Source organism: Hippocampus bargibanti, linkage group LG12 (genome assembly GCF_051943395.1).
Source record: "Hippocampus bargibanti isolate YZ-2025 linkage group LG12, ASM5194339v1, whole genome shotgun sequence".
Lineage (NCBI taxonomy): Eukaryota > Metazoa > Chordata > Actinopteri > Syngnathiformes > Syngnathidae > Hippocampus > Hippocampus bargibanti.
The window spans coordinates 17,449,450-17,468,254 of NC_142745.1; the positions used below are offsets into that span (position 1 = coordinate 17,449,450).

The 18,805-nt window shown below is 40.6% G+C and overlaps 1 protein-coding gene across 1 annotated transcript; it reads left to right on the forward strand.

Moving 5' to 3' along the window:
• The first annotated feature begins 98 nt into the window (after nucleotides 1-98).
• On the forward strand, nucleotides 99-13,612 carry LOC148890753 (carbohydrate sulfotransferase 11-like). Its single transcript, XM_089010277.1, has 3 exons — nucleotides 99-495; nucleotides 11,412-11,497; nucleotides 12,446-13,612. Exons 1-3 carry the CDS (start codon nucleotides 402-404, stop codon nucleotides 13,286-13,288), a joined length of 1,023 nt encoding a protein of 340 aa, XP_088866403.1. The 5' UTR covers nucleotides 99-401; the 3' UTR covers nucleotides 13,289-13,612.
• The last annotated feature ends 5,193 nt before the right edge of the window (nucleotides 13,613-18,805 follow it).

Sequence of the window (18,805 nt, forward strand, 5' to 3'; positions counted from 1 at the left end):
TCACAGTGAGACCGGATTAAATGGCGACGCGAGCGTTTTATTTGGAAAGGTTCAACAGCTGTATCCGCTCTGAGAAGGAAAGTGTTACTGGGCACGGACCCTTTGGAAAGAAGCCACCCGGGCGTCCAATGCACCTTTGAATAAAACGCCCCGCCCTCTTTAACACTCGATAAAGCCTTTTACTCGGACTGTCTTCGGTACCGAAGTCACCCACGATTCTTATTTTGCGACTTAATCTTTTGCACACGCGAGGATGTACCGCAAGCCCAAAGCAGCAAAGGTCAGAAAAACGGATCGATTCCCGTGATCAAGTAGACAGACAGTCGAACAAAAAAAACACTTTTTTGCATTAACGCCGACTGGGGTCGGTTACCAACTCGGTCTCCTCCCGAGGTCTCAGAATGGGGAAATCGAAAATCATTCGAATGTTTTTTGCCTTAAGTCTAGGATGCTTCTTGATGGTTATTTTCTATTTCAACATCAATTTAAAACCAGGTGAGTAGAACAAGAGCATCTCTCTCTCTCTCTCTCTCTCTCTCTCTCTCTCTCTCTCTCTCTCTCTCTCTCTCTCTCTCTCTCTCTCTCTCTCTCTCTCTCTCTCTCTCTCTCTCTCTCTCTCTCTCTAAAAATGTGAAAAAATGTGTGAAATATTGACAGAACCCTATATATATATATATATATATATATATATATATATATATATATATATATATATATATATACCTCCTATCTCTATAATGTATGCATACGCATGTTATGTACCGGTTTATACTGTGTATACACACGTAGTCACCCACTGACAGCTGAGGTAACACTCCGGCCATCCTAATGAATTATATATGTATTTATTTATTTATTTGTTCAGTTCTTTATTTGTCCTGGAACCGACCATGGCTTCATTTTAGGGAACCGACCGGGCATCAAACCCAGGCTGTCTTGCTGTAAAGGAGCAGCATGTCCTTCTGTCTTTTATTCATATGTCACATGTATATTCTGCAATACTGCCAAATATATTCTCTGACAAATTGGCTAGGGGAAAATTTCCGTAACTGTAGAAAAAAGCCACTAGGGTTTGGGGAAACCATAATGGAATGTCAAGAAGCACACAAATTGGCTCTAACGTTCAGTGTTCAAAGTGATCCAAGGTGAAAATGAAGATAAAGATTTTCTTGTGAGGTAACATCCCCTCAAAATCATGCTTGGATTCTCATTCGGTTTATCTGAATGAAGAGGCAGGCCGTATTGTGCAATTAGCCAGCTGGACGTCGTTTTTGTTGTAAGTGGGCCTGTCACAGCAAATTCTGAAAACATTTGTGAAGTCAACTTTTAAAAAAATCCACACAAAATAAAATGATGCAGTGATGCTATTCGTCAATGTTATCCAAGCTGGAGCACTTTTTCGAGACACAATCCCATTTTGAATAATTAGCATCACTGCTGGTTGTTTGACTGGTGGACAGCCACGCCTGCGTCATACACCACCTCCTCTCAACCTTCAGAAGTTGAATAAATTCCTACTTCACCCGCAAACACAAATGCAACACTGAAATCATCTAAACACTTTTACGGCCCAGAAAAACGAGACTGGAATGTGGCTAGGAACCGTTTTATTAGTAAACCGCCTCGTGGGTGATGACCGTTTCCTCAGCTGGGGGCGTGTAAATGCTAAAAGAAGTAGCAGCTGGCAGGTTGTGAGATTTGCATGAACCCAACCTTTTCCAGGTCTTTTGGCCACACACAATGGCTTCATTCAGACATACCTTGCAATATCCTATGCCCCCCCCCCCCCCCCCCAAAAAAAAAAAGATGTATGTATCCCATGCTGGCTGAAGGGATGTGGGCAAGTGAGTTAGTGCCGAAAATGTGCAAAGTTTAACATGGGGCAAGAGTTATGTGGACAGTTGTGACAGATCCAAAAAGTCCTGCCTCATGTGGTGCGCAAGAGCATGCCTTGCTGTCAAGCTCATCCAAAAATAGACTGCTCTGCTTATTAAGTACGTTTTTGGTAGCAAGTGGAACATATTGCATTCAATTTTGTAGTATGCCTATGGAGTCAGGAACTGTATTGAGTCTAAAAGTCATTTTGATGTGAGGATGCGAAAATGAAAGGGTCTTAAAATCAGAGGTCCCCAACCACCATGTATCTGTCGCAGGACCATGCAGTTTTGGTACCGGGCCACACATACAGACCAAGATCTGTTTTTTTTCTATTTTTGTTTATTTTTGTTGAGCGCCAAAGACAAATAAAGTGTTTCAAATGTAATTGAATCATTTTATTTACCGTATTTTCCTGTGTATAAAATGCACCGGAGTGTAAGGTGCACCCCAATAATTGTTTTTATTTTCTAACTTTTTCCATACATAAGGCGCACCAGATGATCAGGTGCACCTTCAATGACTGAAGAAAAAAATCTGGCGCTACATTAGTGGCTGGAGTTACACAACACTTCTCCTACGGGGTGTTAGAGTAATGGTGGCTGCTGACAGTAGTTGTGAGACCTGTTGTGGCTCAATACTACTTCACAGATAAGGAACACCTGCATATATCTGCAGGGCCATCTTTTGAAGAAAATTAAGGTTTTTGGTTGCGCCTTACACACCTGAAAATACGGTCCATTCATCAAACTTTCATTTTGCTCTCTTTTAGCACCATCCGGAATGCAAAAGTTACACTAGTATTGACTAAAGCTACCAGAGAACAGTTACATATTAAAACAAACATCAACTGCCCGTCTTGATCTTTGATTCCATTAAACGCGTTTAAGCAGTACTGTAAATCCGATTTGAGATTGACAAGCGGAAATATAATTTCATTTGAAAGAATATGAGACTTGGAAATGTGGAGCATATCTTTTTTTGGGGGTGGTAGACTAGATGTGGTGCCGCTGATTTGACAGTCTCGCCAAGATTAAAGAGTAAATAGTCTGTGGTGCAGAAGTGCATGGAAAGAAAGCTGCTGTGTTTTATAGCATTGTCAGGATTTTTCCATGTATCTTTCACTCCTTATTAGGAAAAAAAACTTCTTTATTTTTCCACTGCAAGGCGCAGCTAAAAGTCTTTATTGTTTTTCAAAAGCTGACCATGCATTTTATAATCTACTGCGCATGGGATTAACTATTCTTTTCCTTTCGGCTTTTCCCCTCAGGGGTCGCCACAGCAAATCAATGTCCTCCATCTATCCCGGTTTTGTGCATCCTCTTCTCTCACACCAGCTACCTTCATGTCCTCTTTGACCACATCCATGAACCTCCTCTTCGGTCTTCCTCTCGGTCTCCTGCCTGGCAGTTCAAGGCTCAGCATCCTTCTCCCTATATAGACACTCTCTCTCCTCTGGACATGTCCAAACCATCTCAGTCTGGCCTCTCTGACTTTTTCTCCAAAGCCTCTAATATGAGTTGTCCCTCTAATGTACTCATTGCTGATCCTATCCAACCTGGTCACTCCCAAAGAAAACCTCAACATCTTCAGCTCTGCTTCCTCCAGCTCTGCTTCCTGTCTTTTCTTCAGTGGCACTGTCTCCAGTCCAAACATCATGGCTGGTCTAACCACTTTTTTATACACTTTTCCTTTCATCCTAGCTGAAACCCTTCTATCACACATCACACCTGACATGTTTCTCCAGCCGCTCCAGCCTGCCTGAACACGCTTCTTCACCTCTTTTCCACACTCTCCATTGCTCTGGACAGTTGATCCCAAGTACTTAAAATCCTCCACCTTCTTTATCTCTTTTCCCTGTAGCATCACTCTTGCACTTGGATCCCTCTCATTCACACACATGTATTCCGTCTTGCTGCGACTGATCTTCATTCCTCTCCTTTCCAGGGCATATCTCCACATCTCTAGTTTCTCCGCCACCTGTTCCCTGTCCTTGCTACAGATCACAATGTCATCTGCAAACATCATGGTCCAAGGAGATTCTTGTCTAACATCGTCTGTCAGCCTGTCCATCACCATAGCAAACAAGAAGGGGCTCAGAGCTGACCCCTGGTGGAGTCCCACCTCCACCTTGAATTCCTCAGTCATACCGACAACTGTCTTACAGTCATGATACATGTCTTGCACCGCTCTGACATACTTTTCCGTCACTCCAGACTTTTCTGAAAATCGCTTCTTTTACTCCCCTGTCAAACCTGTCAAACCATCTATGTTCTTTCGCTAAGATTTTAACCTCATTGTCGTCAAATGAGTGGTTGCTAGCTTTTAGGTCCATATGTACTGCCGATTGAGGCCCACTGGTATTATCAGAATCAAAATCATCTTTATTGCCAAGTATGTAGAACACACAAGGAATTTGTTTCCGGTCGAACGCACTGCACTAGTATCATCAGCAAAAAAAATTGCAAAGGGGCACTATACAATTCCATTTGGGCTCCTGTTCAAAGAGATTATCCCTGCGATGTTGGTAAAGTCTTTTTTGAGAATTTGTTTAGTCTCCCCTATGTATAGCTCTTTACAATTTTCATTTTTACAACATATTGAATAAACTACATTACTTTGTTTTCCATTTGGCAGCCTATCTTTTGGATGCACTAATTTTTGCCTTAAAGTGTTCATCGGTTTGAAATAAGTAGGAATTTTGTGTTGCCAAAGGATTCTTTGTAGTTTTTCCAGAAACTCCTGCAATGTAAGGCACTGCTACTCCTCTCCTTTTAGTATCTTCAGAATTGTTAGTTTCATTCCCTATTCGTACCTTTTGACATTTGTTAAAAAACCACTGAGGGTAACCACATTTTGTGAGTGCTCTCCTGATATGTTTTGACTCCTTTTCTCTACCTTCGATGCTTGTTGGTATTAGTTTAGCCCTATGCTGGAGGGTTCTGACTTTGCTGCTTTGGGCTTGCGGTACATCCTCGCGTGTACAAACTCCTAGTTTGTGTTGTAAAGGGTGGTTCGAATCGAAAAGTAAGTATTGGTCAGTGTGGGTAACCTTCCGAAAGACTTCTGTTTTTAGCGCTCTGTCCTCTTTTATAATTACTTTACAATCCAAAAAGGCTAGTTGGTTCTCTTTGATGTCCTCGCGAGTAAATTTAATGTTGATATCTACCGAGTTGAGGTGGTGTGTGAAGGATTGAATTTCTTGTTTTTTTTATTATGACAAAAGTATCGTCCACATATCTAAACCAGTGTCTAGGTTTTGTCCCCGGGAAGGGTGTGAGGGCCTGTTTCTCCATCTCTTCCATGTACAGATTAGCCACTATGGGTGAAACTAGCACAACCATGAATTTGTTTGTAAATGTTTTCCCTAAATTGAAAATACGTAGTATTAAGACAGATTTCCAATAATTGGCAGATGTGGTCCGGTTTAAGTTTGGTTCTTTCATGCAAAGAAACGTCCGCCAGCAGTCTCGTCCTCACCACTGAGACTGCTGCTGGGGTGGAAAATGAAATGAAAAAATGAATGACAAATGGAAAAACAAAGTCTTCTTTTCCTTTCGGCTTTTCCCTACAAGGGGTCACCACAGCAAATCAGTGCCCTCCATCTTTAGAGGTTTGATTCGCATGTTTGTTTTGGCCAAGCTTTTACAAGTAATGTAGTTTATTCAATACATTGTAAGGATGAAAATTGTAAAGAGCAGTACATTGGGGAGACTCAACAAATTCTCAAAAAAAAAAGACTTTATCAACATCGCAGGGATAATACTAGTGGGCCTCAATCGGCAGTACATATGCACCTAAAAGTTAGCATCCACTCATTTGACGACAATGAGGTTAAAATCTTAGCGAAAGAACATAGATGGTTTGAAAGGGGAGTAAAAGAAGCGATTTTCATAAAACAACTAAATCCTTCATTAAACCGGTTTGGTGGGGTGAGGTTCAATTTGGATCGTTCATACAATAGCCTGCTTAGGCAACATAGGTTCGGCAACATAGTAATGCTGATGAGGTGACACCGGAGGGAGTGGGGCATTCAGGCCAGTCGTTAGTCAGGAATGTAGGAACAATCGGAGGGGCCCCAGGGAGTGGTCCTCTGCTCCCCCCAACCTGAGAGTAGGGACCTATCATAGCAGTGTCCGTCGCCGCCATGTCTGGACATTAGGGATATATATATAGGGCCGATGCTACCAGTAAGACTAGTTCGCTGAAGAAGCATCTTGGATAAGAAGCGACACGTCCGACACCTTCAAAAAAGTACAGATGACGGCTGAAGAAACCTTTTCATCGATTGATCTATTGTGCTATTGCTTTTGAGTTCTTATTTGAGTTATTATTGTGATTACGTTGATCTATAGTGTGATTGCGCTAATGTTTAAATTACCGTAACAGCATCCGAATGTGTTTATGAATGTAGAAAAAGTTCCTCTCCGCTTTGTGATATAAATGTTATAAACGATAAACTGCTTCACGAAAATACAAATAACGTATTTTCTGGTGTAGAAGGTGCACCAGATAAAGGCGCACCCCCATTGAATGGTGTATTTTCAAACTTTTTACATATAAAAGACACACCGGAGTATAAGGCGCACCTTCAATTAATGAAAATAGTTTTCTAAATATAACATATAAATATAGAAAAAAAATCCAAATATAAACACGCCACATCATAAGGCGGTGCAGTAGAGTCTGGAGTTGCGCACTACTTCTTCTACGGGGGGGAGGAATGGTGGCTGCTGACAGTAGTTGCGAGACCTGTTATGGCTCAATATTACTTTACAGATAAGGCACACCTGCGTATAAGCCTCAGGGTCATCTTTTGGAGAAATTTAAGGCTTTTAGTTGCACCTTATCCACCAGAAAATACGTTTCATTCATCACACCTTCATTTTGCTTTTTTTGGCACCATCCGTAATGCAAAAGTTACGCTCGCATTGACTAAAGCAATGGGGGGGGGGGGGGGCGATGGCTCCTGACAGTCATTGCATTCCTGTTGTGGCTCAATATGACTTCACATACAGTATAAGACGCACCTGTGAACAAGGTGCAGGATCATCTTTTGAAAAAAAATCAAGGCTTTTGGGTGTGCCTTATACGGTACTCTACCTTGGAGAAAATAATAAAACTGTTGTTTATTCCTTTTGGGAGTGAATGGGGTTGTCAGAAAGCACCTTATAGATGGAAGGTGCATCTGATAATGTGGGTGCGCCTTATGGTGCGGAAAATGTGGTACTTGTGATGAATGAATATGTCATCTGCAGATGTTACTTGCCATGGTTTTGAGTATATTGCCGGTGTGCCTGCGATAAAATCACTTCACACATTTCTCGCCCGAGGAACCCTGAGCGTTTTACGATGATATGTTGGCATATGCATGCAAATATTTTCCAATGTTACTTCTGCATATAATCTTCTAATGGTCAAATAACCAGTCAATACACCGGTAACATACCCTGCCTTTGCACTGACACTCTTAAAACACACATATTTGATGGTAAAAGGATCAGACTTTCCCTTGTACAGTGTCTCTCTCATCGATGAAAAGGTTTCTTCAGCCGTCATCTGTGCTTCTTTGAAGGTGTCGGACGTTTTGCTTCCCATCCAAGAAGTCTTACTGGTAGTTTCGGCCATATATATATATCCCGACGTGGTGATGCCGGACTCTGCTATGATAGGTCTTTGCTATCAGGGCGGGGGGAACAGAGGACTACTCCCTGCGGCTCCACTGATAGCTTCTATTGTTCTGACTGATGACTGGCCCGATTGCCCAATTGGCCCTGGTATTACCTCATCAGCATGACTAATCCTATGTTGCCGAAGCAATCTATTGTACGAACGATCCAAATTGAACCTCACCCCACCATTACGGTTAAGGGAAGGATTTTGCTGTTTTATGAAAATCGCTTCTTTTACTCTCCTTTCAAACCATCTATTTTCTTTCGCTAAGATTTTAACCTCATTGTCGTCAAATGAGTGCTTGCTAGCTTTTAGGTGCATATGTACTGCCGATTGAGGCCCACTAGTATTATCCCTGCGATGTTGATAGTCTTTTTTTGAGAATTTGTTTAGTCTCCCCAATGTACTGCTCTTTACAATTTTCATTCTTACAATGTATTGAATAAACTACATTACTTGGTTTTCCATTTGGCAGCCTATCTTTTGGATGCACACATTTTTTTCCTTAACGTGTTCATCGGTTTGAAATAAGTAGGAATTTTGTGTTGCCAAAGGATTCTTTGTAGTTTTTCAGGAACTACTGCAATGTCGGGTACTGCTACTCCTCTTCTTTTAATATCTTCAGAATTGTTGGTTTCATTCCCTATTCTTTCCGTTTGACATTTGTTAAAAGACCACTGAGGGTAACCACAGTTTGTGAGTGCTCTCCTGACATGTTTTGACTCCTTTTCTCTACCTTTGCCGCTTGTTGGTATTAGTTTAGCCCTATACTTCATCAGCATCGCAGGGATAATACTAGTGGGCCTCAATCGGCAGTACATATGCACCTAAAAGCTAGCCACCACTCATTTGACGACAATGAGGTTAAAATCTTAGCGAAAGAAAATAGATGGTTTGAAAGGGGAGTAAAAGAAGCGATTTTCATAGAACAGCAAAATCCTTCTCTTAACCGTAATGGTGGGGTGAGGTTCAATTTGGATCGTTCATACAATAGATTGATTCAGCAATATAGGATTAGTCATGCTGATGAGGTGTGATACTAGGGCCAATTGGGCAATAGGGCCAGTCGTCAGTCAAGACAATAGAAGCTATCAGTGGAGCCGCAGGGAGTAGTCCTCTGCTCTCTCCAACCTGCGAGCAGGGACCTATCATAGCAGAGTCCGGCATCGCCATGTCGGGACAGTAGGGATATATCTATATATATATAGGGCCTAAACTACCAGTAAGACTTTAGACGTTTGCTGACGAAGCTTCTTGGATGGGAAGCGAAACGTCCGACACCTTCAAAGAAGTACAGATGACGGCTGAAGAAACCTTTTCATCGATGGACCACTCCTGTCCGACTGAGAGCTTACACAGACGGAGTGTCTCTCTCAGTTAAACTTTTTGGCAGGAGAGGTCAGGGCGGGGGACCCAAAAAATAAATAAAAAAATAAAAAATAACAGAGGTCCGTTTATAACCAAGACAGGAGTAACACACATCGTCTTCTACGTATTTGACATCGTCAAAGTTTCTGTTTCTAAAGGAGTCAAGAGAAATGCGGAGGAAAAGAATTTGCACGTTTGGGTCTAGACAAGACGCAACCGATATGAATATGCCTCCCTTGCAATGGTCGTTGGGTGTATCTTCGCGCAACAATGGGTGGGGTGGAGGGATTTCAGAAACAGCAGATATGCCATCGTCTTGGGAAAACCCATTCCACACTCAAAAAATGGAAATATAAAAATTCAGTATCGGTGTTTCTGTCAACTTGAGTTTGGATTAAACATTGCAATTGTGTTTAGGTGCCTCTGTTTTTGCCTTTGGGCTAATTTTTGTTATATTAAACCTCGTACCTTGATACAGTAGTTGCTTTTATTTATTTATTTATTTATTTATTTGTTTATTGACATATTTATTCATTTCTTTGTTTATTTAAATATCAGAATCAGAAAGCCTTTAATCGTCCCATAATGGGGAAATTTGCAATCCACAGCAGCAATTTGAAAGGGGCTGAGGGTGGGGGGTGGAAGGATAAAAAACAAGATATTCTAAGCATAGTAAAAAATGTCAAGACTGAGGTGTATACTGTAACTGTGCAAGAATGTTTCATAAAAAACTGTACATAGTGCAAATATAAAAGGAAAAAAAGCATATTGATATATGTACTGTAGCTGTATTGTATCTACATAAGGTGGTTGTGCTATTTACAGTACAAGAGTCCAGGTTTTTTTCCAATCACATGTTATTTATTTATTTATTCATTCGTTCATTTATTCATTCACCTATTTATGCATTAACTTATTTATTCACTTATTGGTTTATTTAGTCATTTGTCTGTCTGTTGTTGATTTATTTGCGTGTTTGTTTGTTTGGTAACACTTTGGGAGTGATTTCCTACCCTTTCATGTTACACACCTAACTAAGCCAAGACGGTATGTCGCCCCGGTGATGTGCAGGATAGCATCCGGTAGCGTTATCACGCACGGTTAGACAAGAGCAATTAGAAAACCTTGTCCACAGACATATTAAGCTAAGAGATCACCAGGCAGGATGCGCGACCGCCTCTTGCCGATGCTACTTTAGCAGAAAACGACATCCGTGCTGTCACAGGCGCTGTTATCAGCTCCAAACACAAAGGCCACGGAAAAAGCACCCACGCTTCCTTTTCTATTTCTCTTCTTTGCAACGCGCCCAAAGACCATTATGCCGAGAGCTAAATTGCTGCTCACTGTTGCCAAGACAACAACCCGACACACCACCAGTGACTCTCATCGTTGTGGAGTACCAAGGCGCAGTCTGTCGACAGTGTTACTCACCATCTTGAAAAACTTCAAAATACAGAAATAGCTTATATCAGAAAAAATATGTTGACTTTGAATATATTGTTAATATCTGGTGAAATTGAAAATATGTGGTATGGATAATGGATGGAAATTGAAAATATGAAATAAAAGCAAGAATTCAACAGTTCGTTCCATTATGGAAAGAAAAAAACAACACCAAAATATATTAAAAAAAATAAAATTAAATAATAAAAAAAAATCATCAATTTAGTGCTTACTCTAAATTTAAAGAATAAAAAGATACATGAAGGAAAGTCAAATTTCAATCTAAGTTTGCCTACTTTTCATTTATAGTTATAAACAAAATAAAAGTCAAATTTTCATCCCACCTTGTCTCCTTCAAGAAAGTGATTTCATGCCAATATCTTTTCGCCTGCCATTAAAATATCAAATACAAAAAATATTGAGGTGCACATATGGTTTTGTTTTTGTGTTATTTTTATTTTTTATTTTTTGGGGGGCTTTTTCTAATCCTATCATACTCCTACCAAAAAAATACTGACATTACTCATTCGGTGTGAGTAATAGACTTCAATGGGAAGTGTCTAGTCAGCCTGCATTCAACTCTCCGCGTATTTATTTATTTATGTATTTATTTATTTGTTTGTTTTGTTAAATTATTTATTTATTGTTTGTTTGTTTATTAAATTATTTATTTGCCGTGGTATTTTTTAACATTATTTATTGTTGCTTATTATTTATTTTACATTTTATTTATATATATATATATATATATATATATATATATATATATATATATATATATATATATATATATATATATATATATATATGTGTATACATGTGTGTGTATATTTATATCCATATATTTTTTTCCGATGTTTATTTAGATATATTTTGAGGTTGTATTGTTATACTGTACTTCCAATGTTGCTCTCGACCACATCCTAATTTGACTTCATCAGCATATTTTCCTCATGCAGACGGACCTATCTGATGCTTTCACTCCACATGTTTTTCCATCTTGGCTCGTCCTCCAGCATATTTGAATGACTGGTACTTTGTTTCCTTCCCAGCCTCTGCCTCACATCAACTCGGGGAAAGAAGCAATGGGCAGAAGGCCAGGAGGAGTCCTCTGCAGGCGCTTCATGACGGTGACCAAGTAAGTGTCACTTCACGGGCTCTGTCACCTTTAATTTTTGAACGGTCTAGTAAGATTCTGAGTTTTTTGCGAAAACCACAATTCATACCTGTCAACCTTGGCTAATAGCTGCCCTGATAAATGATTACAATTCCCATATAAGAGTTGTAGTACGCCATTCAAAATGATAAAAAAAAAAAAAAAACACTAACACAAGCGGAAATGCAGACAGCTTACGTGCATGTGCATGTTATGCTTTTATCAATCAATCCTGCAGCAGAAAAAAAATACGATTGAGGATTACTTTTGCTGGTTTGCCGTGACAATAGTAGCGATCGGCGGCAGCATTGTCGTCGGCTACCAGCAGTTGAGACCAACTGCATTTGAGCCAAAATGGTCTTTGTACGATCAGGTTCTCAATTAGTTTTTTCCCCTTATAAATGTTGTAGTACGCCGTACATTATTTAAAATGATCGAAAAAAACTTCTAAAATACGGGGAAAACATATACGTTGACAGATATGCCAATTAGCACCACCGAGAGCACAGGTGTCAAAAGTCATGGCCCAGGTACCAAATCGAGCACGCCACATCATTTTATTCAGCCCGCAAATGCAAATCAAGCCTGTCAAATTCCATGATGTCTGTCTGAAGTTTTTTTACTTCAAATTTGAAAACTAGTTATTCATTGATTTTTTTGTGTCAAATATAATGATGGTTTACATGGGACAATTTGACATTTTGGTTCGGACTTTAGCAAGCATAATATAACTTGAGATGCTTGATTAGCTTTCATGGGCCGAACAAAATAATGTGTCGGGCCAGATTTGGCCCCCGGACCATGACTTAGACACCCTTGACTAAGAGTGTATGTTCATTCATTAATTTCATTGGGACTTCTGAATGAAAGGCTACAGTTTTCAAAGCATGTCCCCCCCCCACCCTCCCCACCCTTCGCCCCTTTTTCTAGGTCGAGTCGGCAGTGCAGGCCATCCATCAAGGCCGACGGGAGTTTTTAGAGGAAGCCTGCCGCTCCTACACCCGAAAGCGTCGAGTCCTTATCCCAGAAGACCTGAAGCACATCATCGTGGACGACAAACACGGTTTGCTGTACTGCTATGTACCCAAAGTGGCCTGCACCAACTGGAAGCGAGTCCTGATGGTCCTAACCGGCGCGGCCGGATCCCGCCGAGACCCGCTGGAGATCCCGGCGAACGAAGCCCACGTCCCAGGAAACCTGCGCACCTTGTCCGAGTACTCGGCATCCCAGATCAACCGGCGCTTGCGCACCTACTTGAAGTTTGTGTTCGTACGCGAGCCGTTCGAGCGGCTGGTGTCGGCGTACCGGAACAAATTCACGCGGAGCTACAACACAGCTTTCCACAAACGATACGGCACCAAGATCGTAAGCCGCCACAGGGCCAATCCGCAGCCGGAATCTGTGGCGAAAGGTGACGACGTCTCCTTTGACGAGTTTGTGTACTACTTGGTGGACCCGGCCACCCAGACCGAAGAACCTTTCAACGAGCACTGGGAGCGGGTGCACTCACTGTGCCACCCCTGCCTCATCCACTATGACGTGGTGGGGAAATACGAGACGCTGGAGCGAGACTCCAGCTACGTGCTACGGTTGGCCGGCGCCGAGGACCAGGTCACCTTTCCCGCCTCGTCCCAAAGCGCCAGGACTACGGGAGACATGGCGGCGCAGCTCTTCCTCAACATCAGCCCCTTCTATCAGAAGAAGCTGTATAACCTCTTCCGTATGGACTTCCTCTTATTTAACTACTCCATGCCAGCATACCTCAAGTTGTGACGAGTCAGAGGTGGCGGATGACGATAAAGAGTGTGTACATCGGGGGGGTCCAAAATTTTGGCAAAAGGGGGCCACATTTGTTGTGATAAGAATGTAGGGGAAGGCCAAATTTGGCGGTCATTTTTTACATATAACAGCAATTAAACATTCTGTTTTTCACATTTGCTTTTTTCATTTAAGTTTCAGCTATCGATGAAAAGGTTTCTTCAGCCGTCATCTGTACTTCGTTGAAGGTGTCGGACGTTTTGCTTCTTCTCCAAGAAACTTCGGCAGCAAACTGAAGTCATAGTTCCTGTCATACGACAGTGGAGCCGCTGCAGGGAGTAGTCCTTTGCTCCCCCCAACCTGAGAGCAGGGACCTATCATAGCAGAGTCCGGTACCGCCATGTCTGGACAGTAGCGATATATATATATATATATATATATATATATATATATATATATATATATGTATATGTATATGTATATGTATATGTATATGTATATGTATATGTATATATGTATATGTATATGTATATATATATATGGCCTAAACTACCAGTAAGACTTTAGTTTGATGACGAAGTTTCTTGGATAAGAAGCGAAATGTCCAACACCTTCAAATTTGTACAGATGACAGCTGAAAAAACCTTTTCATCGATGGACCACTCCTGTACGACTGAGAGCTTACACAGATGTAGTTTCAGCTATCTTAAGCGTGTGTTTTGGTTCATTTGAAACATGCATATCAACAGTGTTTGTTATTACGTCTGCCCGGATGCCCGAGGCGTGTAACCTTTACGCCGGGCTTACAACTTCCAGAACCTCTCTGCCCGTGTGTCCGACAACTTTTTGCAGAAAAAAAAAAAACGAAATATTTTTTTTTCAAATCAAACGTTTGCTTTATTCCGATTTCGAATTATTCGTTCGGTTTGAAATTTCGGAATTTCGGTTCGTTTGGCAATTTTTAATTTCGCCCTGTTTGGCAATTGACATACTCGACAGCCAATCAGAAGCCTGCATTGAATAACTTCGCACCCGCATTTTCAAAAGTAGACGCACAGAGAAGACAAGAAAAATGGATAAGTGGTTAGGAATCAAGCCAAAACCTCAGCCTCAGAAGAGAGACTCAAAAGAAGCTAACAAAATGTATGACGTGACAAAACATAAACGTACATTAAAAGCATCGTGGAAAGAGTAGTTCACGTGGCTTGTAGCAGACGACGCAACGCAAATATTGCACTGTGCAACCTGCCGGGAAGCGTATAGATAACCGACAACTGGAGCAAAATCATCAGCAAAGGATATTTAGGCCAAATTAAGCAAGGGTGCATTTGTGGTAGGTACATTTTAAAGTGTTGTCTGTTATATATTCTGATTATCATTCCTTAATACTTTTTTTTTTGCGATTCGTCGTGTTATTGTGTTTCAAGTTGTGAAAAATCGGGCAGGCAAATTTATGGCCGTGCAGGCAACCTTTCAGAGTTGTCTGCCCTGGTGTCCGCTAACTTTTTGCCATGAGTTTCAGACACTGATATCAAAATTGAATTGACATTGAAAATTCAAATGGAATATTCACTTCACTTCACTTTTTTAACACTTGAATTAACTTTTTTTTTGATAGTTGAACAGAAGTATGTATGTTCTTCAGTTGTTTATTGCCATTTTAGAAAAAAATATATATATCTAGAAAATCACCGTTTTGATGTTTTTTTATAATGTAGAAAATCGCCATTTTAGAAAATGTTCCAAAAATGTAGAAAATCGCCATTTTAGAAAATGAGGGAGCTTATTCAGTCAATGGCACATAATGACACTAATTTGCTGTTCCTAATCGAGCCTCCAGATGGCAGCACTTCGCACATGTGCTACTGCCCAATGTATTCATTCTACAGACGTTAACCAAGACGTTATTGGTTTTATGATGGAGGCTGCAGGCCGGATGAAAATTGATCATGGGCTGCATTTGGCACCCGGGCCGGACTTTGGACATGTCTGCTCTACATACTTTTATGTTTGTACAGGGGAACCATTGCATTGTCTGTGCAGCCGAGTGAAGCACAAGCCGAAATTAATTCATGCTGGACTGTCAATCAAGAGTGATCGAGTACTCGTCTGTGATCGTGTGAGCGACTTAATTTCCGATTTGATGCGTGGCACAATTCTCACAGTAAATGTGATTCGTCTTTTCGGGGTGAGCCCATGTCACAATAGCACAATGAATGTTTGCGATCGCGTTTGGACAACGAATGTTTCATATGTGCCTTTTGACGGTCAAACCCCAGACAAAATGATTTGTGTCCATGTTTCATTTTCTGATGTTGTTAAAAACGTTTTTATTTATTGTGCTTGTTTTGGCCTAATTGCATCATTTGTGCCCAAAATTAAAAAAAAAAAAACGTTTAAAAAATGGTGATACTATTCTCAAATAAATGTGACCCAGGAAATGCAATTTATTGGATGAAGTATTACTGCAACACGAGGGCATGGCTATAAATTGGGAATTAAGATGAATAAAAGTGTTATCTTGTCAACCAAAAAATGCAGATAAGCGCAGTAATTTATCGTTTCTGTCCAGTTACTACTTGCATCAAAATTTGTATTGCTGTTAAAAAGAACCAACCAATATTTTACGTGAATTGTCATTTTGGAACAGTTATGGAGAGACGACCGCTCTACCACTGAGCCATCCTGTTGCCACTATGAGATTTATTCAAAATGTTTGTTCGCAACAAGAAATCTGGTGTTGCATTGCAAAAAAAATAAATTAAATAAATACCTGCAACCAAAACTGAAGTTGTTGATCTCCTGTTTCAAAATATTTTCACATCAAACCCAAATGTTTTTGGTGTACAGAACTATGAAAGGTTACCAAGGCTACAGTATCTGCTGCCCGCCGTGAGCTAGCAAGGTACCAACTCCGGAAATTCTTCAAATCTGACCTCCCCCCTGACATTACATGCCAAAAATGTTCTGTAAAGAGTTCCCCGACGCTGTATTATTTACAAAACAAGACAAATATGTCTTGTATTGTAAAATGATCCATTTTCCCTTGTTTCCAATAAATGTCATTGATGAGAAGGTTTCTTCAGCCGTCATCTGTACAAAAGTGAAGGTTTCGGACGTTTCGCCTCCTATCCAAGAGGCTTCGTCAGCGAACTAAAGTCTGACTGGTCGTATCGGCCCCATTTATATATCCCTAATGTCCAGACCTGGTGGCGCCGGACACAGCTATGATAGGTCCCTACTCTCAGGTTGGGGGGGCAGAGGACCCCTCCCTGTGGCCCCACTGATTGTTCCTACATTCCTGACTAACGACTGGCCTATTACCTTCACTCCCACCGGTATCACCTCATCAGCATAACGACCCTCCTCAGCATTACGAAAGTTGCCTAACCTGTTTTGCCTAAGCAGGCTATTGTATGAACGATCCAAATTGAACCTCACCCCACCAGACCGGTTTAATGAAGGATTTTGTTGTTTTATAAGAATCGCTTCTTTTACCCCCCTTTCAAACCATCTGTGTTCTTTCGCTAAGATTTTTACCTCATTGTCGTCAAATGAGTGGTTGCTAGCTTTTAGGTGCAAATGTACTGCCAATTGAGGTCCACTTATATTATCCCTGCGATTTTGATAGTCTTTTTTTGAGAATTTGTTGAGTCTCCCCAATGTACTGCTCTTTACAATTTTCATTCTTACAATGTATGGAATAAACTACATTACTTTGTTTTTCATTTGGTAGCCTATCTTTTGGATGCACTAATTTTTGTCTTAACGTGTTTATCGGTTTGAAATAAGTGGGAATTTTATGTTGCCAAAGGACTCTTTGTAATTTTTCAGAAACTCCTGCAATGTACGGTACTGCTACTCCTCTCCTTTTTGTATCTTGAGAATTATTGGTTTCATTCCCTATTCTTTCTTTCTGACATTTGTTGAATGACCACTGAGGGTACCCACAGTTAGTGAGTGCTCTCCTGATATGTTTTGACTCCTTTTCTCTCCCTTCAGTGCTTGTTGGTATGAGTTTAGCCCTATGTTGGAGGGTTCTGATAACTCCTAGTTTGTGTTGTAAAGGGTGGTTAGAGTCAAAAAGTAAGTATTGGTCAGTGTGCGTAGCCTTCCTAAAGACTTCTGTTTTTAGCGCTCTGTCCTCTTTTATAATTACTTTACAATCCAAGAAGGCTAGTTGGTTCTCTTGAATGTCCTCACGAGTAAATTTAATGTTGAAGTCTACAGAGTTGAGATGATCTGTGAAGGATTGAATTTCTTGTTTCTTAATTATGACAAAAGTATCGTCCACATATCTAAACCAGTGTCTAGGTTTTGTCCCTGGGAAGGATGTGAGGGCCTGTTTCTCCATCTCTTCCATGTAAAGATTAGCCACTATGGGTGAAACTGGTGAGCCCATAGCACAACCATGGATTTGTTTATAAAATTTTTCCCGAAATTGAAAATACGTAGTATTAAGGCAGATTTCTAATAATTGGCAGATGTGATCCGGTTTCAGTTTGGTTCTTTCATGCAGAGAAACATCCGCCAGCAGCCTCGTCCTCACCACTGAGACTGCTGCTGGGGTTGGGACAGATGTAAAGAGAGAAGTCACATCGTATGATGCCAAAGTTTCCTCAGGTTCCAATATGAGGTCTTTGATCCTCTCTACAAACCCTGTGGTGTTCTCTACGTGGTATTCTGTGTTACCAACCAACGGAGCTAAAATAGTTTTTAAATATTTGGCTACATTGTATGTAGAGGAGTCAATGCTACAAACAATGGGTCGGAGGGGGAACCCTTCTTTATGTATTTTTGGCAGGCCATAGATACATGGCGTGGCCTCTCCCGGGTATAATTTAAAATACATCTGTTTGTCTATATGTTTTCCTTTCTCTAGCTTTTGGAGACAGTCAATCATTTCTTTCTTGTATCTATTGGAAGGGTCCCTTTTTAGTTGCTCATACGTGTTAGAATCACTGATTAACCTATTTATTTTGTCTTCATAATCCAATGTGTTGAGCAGCACTGTGCATCTGCCCTTGTCTGCTGGCAAAATAGTAATATTTTTGTCTTTTTGTAGAGTAGTTAACGCCTTTCTCTCTTCTAATGTTATGTTGGACGGAGGAAGTTTGGCACTACTAAGAAGAGCTGATATTTTAATGCGTAGATCATCTGCCTCTGCATACGAAAGTTTGTTATTTTTAATAGCCGATTCAGTAGCTGTGATATAATCTATTGTAGGTATAGTTTTAGGAGTCACTGAGAAATTTAAACCTTTGGTAAGTACCGCCTTTTCTGTCTCTGAGAGATCTCTGTCTGACAAATTTTTGATCCAATTCTCCCTTGCAAACTGTTCATACCTAATTTTACGCGTGTTTACCAGTAGCTGAGATTGTTTCAGTAAAAGTAATTTTTGAAATTTACCCTTTTGTCTCTCTTTGGTTTTGCTGTGGTGCCTCATATAACCGGATTTAGTAAATTCACACACTTCCTGATAGATTTTGTGGGTAAGATTAGTTTGTAATCGCTGATAATAAGTTTCTATTT

What these genes read in the sequence shown, in the direction of transcription:
- LOC148890753 (XM_089010277.1), top strand. Translation starts at nt 402, where the DNA reads ATGGGGAAATCGAAAATCATTCGAATGTTTTTTGCCTTAAGTCTAGGA. An exon ending in CAACATCAATTTAAAACCAG is followed by an intron (nt 496 to 11,411) that starts GTGAGTAGAACA and finishes TTTCCTTCCCAG; the next exon opens with CCTCTGCCTCACATCAACTC. An exon ending in CGCTTCATGACGGTGACCAA is followed by an intron (nt 11,498 to 12,445) that starts GTAAGTGTCACT and finishes CCCTTTTTCTAG; the next exon opens with GTCGAGTCGGCAGTGCAGGC.